We start from the raw sequence: 12,906 nt of genomic DNA, 5'->3' as shown, positions 1-12,906 counted from the left end.
CACACGCATAGCTGCACTGGCGCACGCACTCACACATAGCTGTCTTGACTCATTGTCAAATTCTATTACTATTACTGAGGGAAGGGGATTGCATTGGGAATGCCAATGAAACAAAGAGCAGGACCGGTTTCAAAGTCCTGTTCTGAGATGTGTTGTACAAAAATGTCCAAAATGATTCTGTGCTTATACTAAAGGCTTGTTTTTGGACGGAGTCGTACTCAAACCCAAACTTATAGTCTAGGAATTCCAAAACGATCTTGTTCAATTTGTCCAGTTTTCTTTCCTTGGGGTTGGCTGTATGAAAAAGTGGAGGAAAGATGTTTCTGCCTTTCTGCCCTCTCCCTTCCTTCCATCCTTTGTCGCTCTCTCTCTCCCTTTTCTCTCTCTCTCTCTCTATCCATCGTTCTCCTACTCCCTTTCTTTCTGGAAATCGATGCAAAATGCTTTATAAAAAACCAATACTCATCTCCCTGTTTTGCCCGAGGTCTTTCTTTCTCATATGGTCTTGCAATTCTTCCAGCTAGAATTTCACCATACCCCTGCAGGCTAAACTCTGTTTTTCATCTCCACTTTTTTAAAAAGCAATTAAAATGCTGCCTGTTTTTCTTTTTCTTTCTCTTCCACCCGTCTCTCTCTCTCTCTCTCTCTCTCTCTCTCTCTCTCTCTCTCTCTCTCTCTGTGTGTGTGTGTGTGTGTGTGTGTGTGTGTGTGTGTGTGTGTGTGTGTGTGTGTGTGTGTGTGTGTGTGTGTGTGTGTGTGTGTGTGTGTGTGTGTGTGTGTGTCTCTCTCTCCCTTGGTCTCAGTTTGTTCCTTTTAGTAAAAACCACTGATTGGTGGGAGGGTGGGGGGTTCAGCTCTAGCTCTTTATCTGTCCTTTTTATCAGGTAGAAGGGGCAGGGGACCGGGTACAAGAGACTCAAAGACTGAGATGGAGAGAGTGAAAGAAAGAAAGAAAGAAAAAAGAGGGGGAGTGGGAAGAGAGCAAAAGAAGATGGGGTGAAGTGAGAAAGAGAGAGAGAGAGCTGGGAGACATGGAGAGAATGGGAGACTGTGCACATGTAGTGTATGCATGACAGAGAGAGAGAGAGAGAGAGAGAGGTGGTGGGTGTACGAGGCTGTCAAGGACAGAAGCTGCTCAGATCTCCCGTCCCGGTGGTGCCAAATGGAGGGAGGCATGCGGGTAGTGGTGGTGATGTGTGTAGGAACATCTCACAGACCAACACATGTCAGACTTCAGTACACCAGTTAGCTGGCTAGCTAACGAATCAGCCCCCGATATTCAAAGCTGGGGGTGTGGGAGGGTCAGGTGCATATCAAGCCGTTTTCCATCACAAAACACAGAAAACTGTTTCTAATGAACCCAGTCTCTATAACAGACGCTAAACCTTCCCGCGCTGGACTTCCAACAGCTGTGCACTCGAAGACGGCAAGCAAGCAGCCAGGGGATTGCGCTTGGATGTATATTCAAGCAGGGGATTGGGCTTGGATGTATATTCTTCCGACTATGTAAAGCCTTTGGTCTTTCTTTTTGTTTTGAGGCATTCAAAAGCTTTTGAAAGTCTTTAACCCATTCAAGCTCATAGCGCGGCACTCGGCAGATCTACGAGCTTGTATATCCGCTATTTTTTTTTTATCTTGAAAATGTGGCGCAAATCTTTGAATATATATTCTTTCTTTTTAACTAAAATCTTTGGTTCTGGGGGGTGCCTGGAACAACATATTTTCAGATGGGGGTCCATGGCCAAATACAGATAATTCCGGGGGTCCTTGACATGGAAATGATTGAGCACCACTGACATAGAAACATACTGTAGGTTTTTTAGAGAACTGTTGGGTTAGATTGTCACGTCACTGTCATCTGAGCAACCCCCCTCCCCCCTGGGGGTCCCGACCCACAGGTTGAGAACCACTATTATGAAATCATGTACATTAATATCCGACCATGATTAATTTGTATAGCGTGGGCGGCTCCGCAGGGAGTTGGAAGGCCTAACCCTGATGGTGTTAGGATCACACTCTATCCATGGAGCTACAAGGAGAATGTGTCCTCTAACCTTGTGTTGGTGGGGGGCCATGCACTACCCAATAAGTATGTTTTGTATATAGGCTAGTGTATAGGATACTAATATATTCCTCATTAAAAAAAAAGAAATCCACATATTGTATAAATAATGGTACAAATTTAGATTACATTTACATGATGTTCTATGCTGCTGAACTTGAAGACAGCGGACAAACGTGCTCACACAAAGAAATGTTCATCCAAAACAGTGTCCTTGTCTGTGGAACATTTCCTGAGATTATTTTTTTACATCTTCTTTTCCAGTGAAACATTGAGGCTGTCGTCTCTTGAAGGCTACACAGAGTGTGCATCAATGTTTCATGACCCCTGTCCCTTAATATGGCCCTCGCAGAGGAAGATAAATAGCTGCACATTAGTTACTAGACTAACTTTCTCTTCGCACGCTGCATTATTAAGGGGGCAATCTATTAAAAGTAATCATCAACTTTAAAACAATCCTTAACCTTGTTCTTTTAATTGTCAACTTTTTTTTATCTTCTTCTTTCGGTGAAGGGGTCCTGCTTTTACCGGATGTGACCTAAAGTACATGTACACTCTGGCTATACCCAGTGTAATTGTTTAGCTTTCTGCTGTCAGCCATTATCCTAATTCACACAAAAGGGCTCCTCCTTCTACTGGCTCCAGTGGAAAGTGGAGCCCTGAGGCCAAATGTACACTGAGGAGGGAGAGAGAGAGAGAGAGAGAGAGAGAGAGAGAGAGAGAGAGGGAGAAAGAAAGTGTGTGCATGCGGGCGTGCATGCATGTGAGAGAGAGACAGAAAGTGAGACAGACAGATTTAAAGAAAGAGAGACTGTGTGTCAGAGACAAGACCAACCAACATTCACATTTGTTATGGGTTTTAGCGTCCCAGTGTAAAAACACAGTTTGGGAGCCCTGACATGACTCTCTGCTCTATTTGCATGGTTTCATGCCCCAATGGGTTCTGCATGAATAACTTTGTCTAATCTAGCATCTCAGGAGCTACTCAAAAGACTCCTCCACTGCAATAATTACATTCAATTCAAACAAATGCAAATCACACTTATATTTATCAGCATTCAGATATGTCTTAACACATTATAAGGCAACTGGATATCCACTGATAGCTTTGAACATTCAGATGTATGCACTGCACTCACGACATGCTTCTTAAAACAGTGACAATGTATAGTATGAACGTTTCTAATAAGGCAAAACCCAGCACCATCAACACAGCTGGTACATACCCTAGAAATATCAGTGATGATCTGCACTATTGAATTAAAATGTTTAATAAAAAAGACCAAGCCATTGCATGGAATTAGCCATATATTCTTCTTCATATGACATTACAAAAAATATATAATAACTGAGATGGCTGTCAGTTACACTGTACATTTCAAAGGTTTATCTTCCCAGGATTATGGGGATCATTTCCTGTAGCCAATTTGGCAAGTCTTCCTGCACAGCACTGATGCATGTTTATCTTGGCAGAGAAGGGACTCGGCCATGTGAAGTCGAGTCAAAGACCGAAGCATAATACCACTTTTTATGATGTCTCTCTTCAATGGTAATGGTATTGCTATGATGTACACTAGTAGCTGTCAGACATCTTGGTATAGATCAAAATGATATATATATATATATATATATATATATATATATATATATATAACATTTGAAAGTGATGGTCTGTGCATGGCCATACTTTAACAGTTAACATTCAACCTGTGGATCAGTTGATCTGATCTAAAACAGGTCATAATGTGCGCTAGCAGTGCCACAGACATACAGTAAAATGGCTATTGTGATATTCAATTTAGTAGTTGATTTCAACTTTATTACATTCACACATTAGAAGTCACATATAATCTTTGATTGGTGGGATGAGGGATCTTATGTCAACTTTTCTTATTTTTTCCTAATAGGATTCCTCATAGCAGTTTGATCTGTTGCATATGTTGTTATGAAGACAGCTGTCGTTTTCATTATCATATTACATTGTAGCACACCAAATATTAATTATGCATCTGATTTGTCACAATTCTGTTGCAAATCAGTTGAATTCAAAGTGGCACCAACCTGTAGCAACCAACACGATCAAGCTATTCACTTGATTAAAGTATAAATTTCAAAATGTCAGGCTTAAAAGTTAAATGAAAACGGCATTATAAAATGTAAAAAAGTGAATGATTCATTTACAATTACACAGAAAACCCCCACAGGGTCTGTTTTTCAATGCATTAGAAAGATATTCGTAAATATACCCAAATAATGTCAAACATGTGGGGTGTGTGTGTGTGTGTGTGTGTGTGTGTGTGTGTGTGTAGTTTACGTATTAAATAAAGGACATACATAACATAATAAATACAAAAAGCATTATTAAAGCATAATAAAAGACAGCTTCTTACCTGGAGTCTGGGTACTTGGTGAGGGTAGCCAGGCTGCTAGTGTACATGTGTCCACCGACGTCAATGTGAACCGGCGCGTTTGCCTTTGTCAGCTGAGCCGGTAGAGGGATTCCTTGGGTGGCCAGAGGAGAGACCGGGGACCGGGTCAGGGACAGGCGAGACATGCTTCTTCCTTCCTGAAAACAAGTGTATATAAACGCCATGGAGAATAAATGAGTGATGGTGATGCTACTCAAGGAAAGCAGATATCCTTCTCCACCGGCTCCACGCTCCTGATGAATCCTATCAGATCACTTCCATTTCTGTCTGGTCTCATATTTAGCTTAGAAATTATTGCCACAGCTCTAATTAAGTATGTTTGCATCTTTTTGTTTTAGACACCGGAGGCGAGGATAGGAGGATGCTTATTAGGGGAACGAGTGAGAAGGAGAGAGAGAGAGACAGAGAGAGAGGAATGCTAGGTGTCAGCCTCCAGGGGGATAAAACAAACTGCTGCTGCTATATTCTAATTAAGGGTCGCCTTATGTGTTAGACGTGATATGCCCAGACACACCAACCACCAATCTGAGAGCAAGGAATCCAGGGCATTCGGCAACTTTGTTCTCAGCACACGCGTGCGTGGCCGCGCACACAGTGCACAAAAATATCACCAGGGTGATCCTACAGCGTAGCTGATTGTCAGACCACTTTAACATGCATGTTATCTGTGCTTACCACAAACAATAGCTGTCAGAATTGATAGTGGGATGGTATAACAAGAACATATTACACACCACAATCCTATCCAGACCACAAGTAAGGTAACTATATACAGTTAACAAGCATGTACTGACAAAGTCAAACACTTGTAAAATGACACAAAATATCAGACGCCTAGTGTTTCAACACGGACTGCGTGAACTTTTTGGGGAAAGTACCAGAGTAGCAGTTACAGCACACTACAATGCTTCGTCAAGTGGATTTGGGCATTAGAGAAGACAATCACTATTTGGGGAGACTATAAATCACTGCTTTGTTACTCTGGGGTCACCTAGAGAAGGCGCTTTGGGTCATGCAACTACAACCCCTGATAATAAGCAGATAATGTAGGGCCCTCAAGTTTACTTATGTCAGCCAACTGCTTATGGTCCAGTTAAGAGTACAGTTAATTGAGGTCAAGTTCTATGTAAACCATTGACCCATCAGGTCTCCATTAATAGCCTACTTTATGTTTCCTATGATATTTAACAAACATAATTCTGAAGACACTAAAAGGTTTTTATTCTACAGCGGAACTACAAATCTGCTCCATAGCTGGGAGGTTAGTTAAAGCTGGCATGAGATCTAAACAGGCAATATAGGGATGGGCTAAATGATTGGAAACCACTATAAATAATCATGACTTGGCAAAACAATTAGTAACTCGTTCTTCCACACATGTTGTACAGTATACTCTTAAAATGGGAACAGACCCCATTCAGATCTGCTCTTTTTTGCTTTAAGTGATGTGCCCTTGGGCACCAAGTGGGAGAGCAGATTTTTTTTCCAGGGTGTTGCCCATTGCCATTAGTGGGATAATATAGTTGTATATTGCAACGTTTCATATTGGGATCATGTTTGGGGACATGTGTGATATCCTATTTAAGCCAACTCTCACACTGTGTTGGGCAATATTTAACAGACACTATCCCTGCCTCCCCTCTCAATCAATCAACTAATCATATCAGTGCACACACACGAACGAACACACACACACACACACACACACACACACAAAGCCAAATGCAATAGGCTACTGGCCAAAGCAAACTACAACTTTCTCAACAAATCTGCCTCTTTATTCATGTGTTTCCCACCACCACCGCTACAGATCCAAGCATAACAGCTCTTCACTGGCTAAACTTAAATGATACACAAAAACCTAACGACCATGTTAAAACATATCATGTTTCAAGGCTAGAATAGACTAGGCTACAATACAACATCGCACCGCAGCGTTATTCAACAGTTCACTTTACATGAAAATGATCAGTCAGTCAGCCTGCATGTATCTATAGTAAGACTAATTCTACAACATTCTCAATATGGCGTCTTATTCTCGCTGTGCATAAAGGCATTATCAAGACACGCTTAATCCATAAACGCAGCGATGGATGCGTAAAAAAACATATACATCCTCGACTCGACACATCATTCATATCACACTATACCGGGTCAGAGGCTAACAACTTCCCCCGAAATAGACCACAAATAGTATATTATAAGGTAGAAGTAAAACATAATATATATATTCTAATATTTTTAGTTTTTTACCCTACCGTTTCAAACATTGTAGGAGTCCGTATAGGGAATCCGTGCCGGTTTTCAATCTCCCCCAGTTTGTACGTGTGTGTGTATCTTGTGTGGTGTATGTGTGTGTGCGTGCGTGTGTGCGCCCTGGGCTTTTCCAAATGCCCCGAGTGTTTCGGAGAACTACAACAAATACCAATCCAGCGCCACGGCCCACAATATATCCAAACCAACTCTTCGCACTAGCCCATATCCTCAAACAGTTTTTAAAACACGATGTGAGTCTGTGAGAGATAAAGGGCAGAACGAACGGTCCACTTGCGAGGGTGACTTGAATGGTTTCTCATCAAAGCTTCTTTCCACTAAAGCGCACAGTTACGCACAAGCAGCGCTTCTTACCTTGTAAATGTACATGAGGTGTCTCGTTCCCCTTCTCTGCTCTTATTTGTGTACGTTTTTTGTTGTCGTTGTTGATGATGATGAAATAGCCTACCGCTTCGTATCTTCTTGCTTCTTTTCTTGTCTGCCTTTTTTTGTGACTATAAATGAAACTGCCGATCTGTTAGAAGAAGAAAGCCAATAATCCCGTCTCCAAATAACAGAGGAGAAGCTAAAAATGAATTCTTTGCTCCGGGCTGCCCAAACGCCTCTGGGGCAACAGGATTATAGGCTACAATTAGCTAGACTCCTCTAAAAAAAAAAAAAGAAAAAAAAAAAAAGAAGATACTCCCCCTTTCCCCCGAAATTATGACTACACAGATGTAATAACTTGGGTTATTTTTTCAGCGAAATAACCGCAAAAGTAGCCTACAAAACATAGACCATTCCCCCCCTTTACGGTTGAAAGTTGTGGTTTTGCTGGGGGTAGAGGGTAGGTAACAGGCAAGTGTCAGTCGCTCAATAGATTTAGTGCAGGAAAAAGGCTGATTTTAATCATTGTCATTTCGACTGATGTAATGGCTCCCCAGGCATTTCCCCGGCTAGCAGGCATACATACATTTCCATCTCCAGCCCTTAATACATTTAAGGGAAAAAAGAAAAGAAAAAAAGAGAGAGGCGCACTGGCGCAGGCAGGCTGCCACAGTCCTTCACTCGGGCAATAATAAAAGGCGCTGTAACTTGTTGATAAAAGTCTGAAATAGAAACATAGCCTAGTGAAAATGAAGAAAATGTATTAGGCTGTCCTGGAAGACTTTTGTCACGCGGCGATTCCCCCTGTCTGTCCGCTCTGTGGCGAGTTGCAAACGCCAAATTTCCTGCTGTAGGCCATTAAAACCAAATGACGTCTATCGACATGCACGCTGCTGTGGAAAAAAAAGAAAAGGGAAAAAAGCTCCCTCACAACCTGCCCGCAGCTAAACGAGCCATTTCAATTATAGAGCTCAGCACACGGCTATAGATGGAGATGTCTGCAAGGACTGGAGCTCAGCTTTCCATGCATGCAACTAAAGCAAGAAGAGAAAGCTGAAGAAAATGAAAGAGATTCTGGCTGAATATTGTTGTTCATCCATATATATATATATATATATATATATGTATACATACACACACACACACACACACACACACACACACACACACACACACACCAAAGATGTATAGCCTCAAGTGTTGCTGCACCACTTTTACATTACATTTACTGACTAATATATGCGCCCAAGTGAGAGTCAAGAAGTGGCACCGTTGCTCCTCTCTTCTTCTCTTCCTGCGCAGGTGCTCACACTGTCTAGGTGATTATTTATTTATTTGTATGTTTGTTTATTTGCGTGTAAATAACTGTGAATAATTGATGCACAGTTGATGCCCAGTAATTACTGTATATTCCACAGTACCACCACCACCCTTAACCAGCCAGAGAGAGGTCGACTTTCGTTCCTTGATATCTGGCGCCAACCAGTGTTAGGAAATGATTATTGTCTCTCTGAAAACAGCTGGATGAATAAGAGTTTTGTTTCCCATCACCAACACCATATTTTCATTTACCTCTCTGATTGACGACGCGTAGGCTAATATAAAGTATTTTTCCGAGTGGTATATGCAGGCTATTTATTGGCAATGAAGTGCCGCAGAAGGGTGTGCAGAAAGAGAGAAACGCCTTTCTCGGCTTTTCTTTATGCATAGGTCTAGTGCTCATAATTAGATAGACATCAGAGCGCCTTTAAGCAGCTCCCTCGCGGGGCATGGATCTTACCCTCTGGCACAGATTTGTTGTTTCCAGGAGTACAAACTGGAGGGCAAACTGGATTTTTTTTCTCATTAAAGTAACAACCCCTGGAGTTAGTTCAATTACATGAAGTATGCGGGGATGTTGTAAATTTAAAGATTTAAATAGCTTACAAAGTTGCCCTGGGCCCCATCAGTTAATTTCCTTAATTTATGGATTTTAGCGGAGTGTCTGATGTTGTGTGAAAAGGAAAAAATAGGCCATCTTGGAGATTTACATGCAGCCTTGCACTTTAATAAAGGGCACCTATACCTGTCCAGCCTATTGCAGGACCTGCACCCTTTTGACCGGGACCCAAACAATGAAAATAGCAGATCTATACAAGCTCATGCATGCTTCACTTAGCGCTGTTGCAAGCTTGTGGATCTGGTATTTTCCACTATACTTCTTGAAGATTTTGTTTTAAATATATTCATGTAAATTATTTATTTTTATTTATGAACTATAAAAAATGTTGGTAATTGGTTGGTAATTGATGAAATGTTGTGATGTATTTGTTTAAACTAGAGAGAGAGAGGTTGTGGTATATGTTTAAATAATGACTACATCTTTCAAATGACTAAAGTTTTCAAATTCATATTTTTCTTTTTCTTATAGTGAATGTATGAATGGATATTACATGTGGTTAAAATGATTATGATGCTACAGTAGGCCTACACTTTAGCTGGGGACCCCCTGCTGCACCTCCCCCCCAAGGACCCCTGGTCCACTTTGAGAAGCAGTGGTATATTCCACTATAGCAAAGCCTAAACCAAAACCTCCAGCTATAGCACATTATTTCATTCCATTCAAAGATCAGGCTCTCAAATTACAATGGGAATCTCACTCACATTTGGCCCCTAATATGTTCAACTTGGCCTCTTTGTGTATGTCCTTACCATTTCCATTCCAACTCACTTCGGATAGACTATTAACAGGCGTTTTGGAATTTGGCAGTAAAATTAACATTGAATCAATTTGCTTAATTTGGTGTACTTGGGCTACTGCAGCAAGAAATGCTATACTGTAAATATGAACAAAAAAGGAAAATAAGTCAGAATTTTCCATGTCTCCCGTGGCGCACATATGTTAATGAGGGGTATGCATTAATGCATGACCCTATAAGAATAATAACTTAGCCTCAAGGTCCAAAAGCAGGTGCCATTAATAGTGTTGCTGAAAGTGGCATTCAGGGGACAACATTATGCTTCCCTCCCTTGTATCTTTTACTTCATATATAGGCCTACTGTGTGTGTGTGTGTGTGTGTGTGTGTGTGTGTGTGTGTGTGTGTGTGTGTGTGTGTGTGTGTGTGTGTGTGTGTGTGTGTGTGTGGGGGGGGGGGGGGGGGGCTGTGGTGTTTATTTTTTTTTAATGTTCCCATATTTAATGATATACATTAGTGTGATAAAGTGCTAGGCCTATATGCTATGATTTTGACATGTAGTTATGAGAATGCCTATTCCCTTGAGGGCTAGCCAATGCAGTGGGTGTGTATTCTGTGTAACAACTAACAACATGGCATGCTATTCTCTCACTCACATACATTAAACGCAAATGTGTCATTGTATGTGTATTCAGCATGCAGAAATAGGACATAGGCCTATTTCGGCCTATCTTTAGAATCCAATAAGTAAGCCTACATTAATTGGGCATTGGGCAGGTTTTAGTTTTTGGAGATGGCACGCCCATGGCATGATGGCACCCTTCACAACTAGGTCAGGAACCTCACAGGCATCATCAACCAGTCAATCAGTTCATTGTAATCTGGGATCACGGTGAGGTGCATAATAGCACCCCTTACTGGTTTAACAGATACACTGTAATGCAGAAAGTAATATTGCACTGGATGATCACTGCACGGAATCAATCACCTTTTTATTACAGCTTGGCAAAGCTGTCAATACATAGACACTGCAACTAGTCGTCACTTTCTTGTTACTTTCTCACATTGGCAAGCCAACGAGGGGGTCGCCAATGACTTCCACTTCCCATACTCTGAACCTAGCCCCCAGCACCATGGTAGACAGTGGTGTTTCCCATACTCTAGTGAGTCTGAACCTAGCCCCCAGCACCATGGTAGACAGTGGTGTTTCCCATACTCTGAACCTAGCCCCCAGCACCATGGTAGACAGTGGTGTTTCCCATACTCTGAACCTAGCCCCCAGCACCATGGTAGACAGTGGTGTTTCCCATACTCTGAACCTAGCCCCCAGCACCATGGTAGACAGTGGTGTTTCCCATACTCTGAACCTAGCCCCCAGCACCATGGTAGACAGTGGTGTTACAGTTCTAGGTTTTAATGTCCTATAATGTGTAAATGTTAAAAATGCATTCAAGTTTGTATGTTAATCTGATTAACTGTCTTGCTATGGGCCTTATCTTGTATACACATGGCGGGATTTTGCATAGCGTTCCCTGATTTTGCTCAGCATGCTGCTTAGCAAAATGTAGGGGATATCTTAAAGAGCAGAACCATTAACGGCGCTGTTTAACTGTATTCCAACAATGCCTCTACTTCCTGAAATGACTCAAGAAAGCTGGCATGGGACCCAAAGTCCTAAAAGCTTTCTACAGAGGCACCACAGAGAGCATCCCGACTGGCTGCTTCAATGCCTGGTATGGCAGCTGCACCGACCTCAACGCAAAGCAATGCAAAGGGTTGTGCGAACAGCCGAACGCATCAGCGGATGTGATCCCCCCCATCGAAGACAGACAAAAAAGTTTCTTTACCCGAACAATCAGTTACTTGAACGAATTGGTTAACCAGAGCAAAACAGGGCAAAGGAAGCCAAAGGAAGCCAAACAAAAATAAGGTTTACTCTTATATACCTCTACACATGCAATAATAAAGTAAACTTTGAACCTTGAACCTTAAAGACTAATTTACACAAAGTACACATTCAAGTAAAATAAATTGCTGCTATAGGCTTGACTGACATTTTATCATTATTTTATCAGTATGAATATGTATAGATAAGTCCCCACACCTGTGCAATTTCTATGCTCTGCCTGAGCTAATTGATTGCCATGGCAACCCCAGCCTTATTCCCACATCAGCTGCACATTACACAAGTCACCAACACCTACTGTAACAATTTGCTTGATTCATGTTCTATCAAGATCAGCAAGCTCACCACGTGTTACGTTTTTTTTAAGTCACCTACAATGACCTGTCCTAATTCTAAATAGGGATGCCACCAGCAGGGTGAAAGTGGTTGATTGCATCAAAGCCCTTTTCCATAACCATGACCATACATAATATAATAAATTACTGGGTAATCCGGACATTTTATACTTGGAGGTGAAAACAGTGCACCTGGCCTGCTGCCAAATGCTGGCATTCACAAGAACCTCTTTCAAGCGCTACACACAGCAGATCAACACTCCCACTCCCCCTAGGGGCAAAAGTGGAGAAAGTTTTTTAAAAGAATATTCAGAACTTGCATTTAGTAATCTGCATGCTTTGTGGAGCTGTCAATCGTTCCCTTCTTCAAGCCATTTGACATTCTGCTTGATGTCAGCGTGTGTCTGAGGTGCAGCAGCGACACTTATTGTTCATTATTTCAGAGAGAGAGAGAGAGAAAGAGACAATGGGAGAGAAAGAAAGAGTGAGAAAGTGAGAGAGAAAGAGACAGTGTGAGAGAGAGAGTGACAGAGCAAAACAGACACGGAGAGAAAGAGAGAGAGGAGAGAGAGAGCAACAAGGATGTCAGTTTATTAATAGAATGTGTGGGGTTGTGTTGCACACAAACACCTAACAAGAACAGCTATTCCCTCAAGTGTTTAAGACCAGCAATTACGTTTTTGAAAAAACACTGGAGCACAAAGTGAGCGTGTTCTGTTCTGAGAGCTTATTGTTCCTATTAAGTGTCAACCCAGTTTTGCACGTAAAAAACACTTCTGATGAACGCCCCCCCCCCCCCCCCTCTGACTCTGTGTTATACAGTACTTATGGCTTACTCGCACATTAGCACCAGAATGT

The 12,906-nt window shown here is 41.8% G+C and overlaps 1 protein-coding gene across 3 annotated transcripts in view; it reads right to left on the bottom strand.

The window, feature by feature from the left end:
• The window catches only part of kctd15b (potassium channel tetramerization domain containing 15b), a gene marked incomplete at its 5' end in the record, with an annotated part of 41,754 nt that extends 33,801 nt beyond the window's left edge, over positions 1–7,953 (bottom strand). The window contains 2 exons of one of the 3 annotated variants that reach the window (XM_080772209.1): positions 4,453–4,628; positions 7,120–7,953. In XM_080772209.1, the coding sequence (XP_080628335.1) occupies positions 4,453–4,628; positions 7,120–7,134 (191 nt within the window). Of the gene's footprint in view, positions 1–4,452; positions 4,656–6,749; positions 6,882–7,119 lie in introns of those variants that run through there. The other 2 variants (XM_080772210.1, XM_080772208.1) reach the window with 2 other exon arrangements.
• Between the last annotated feature and the right edge of the window lie 4,953 nt (positions 7,954–12,906).

The sequence above is a fragment of the Protomyctophum bolini genome (genome assembly GCF_963924005.1).
Source record: "Protomyctophum bolini genome assembly, chromosome: 1".
Classification (NCBI taxonomy): Eukaryota; Metazoa; Chordata; class Actinopteri; order Myctophiformes; family Myctophidae; genus Protomyctophum; species Protomyctophum bolini.
Note: the sequence above shows the minus strand (reverse complement) of the source record. Positions and strands in the feature narration are given on the sequence as shown.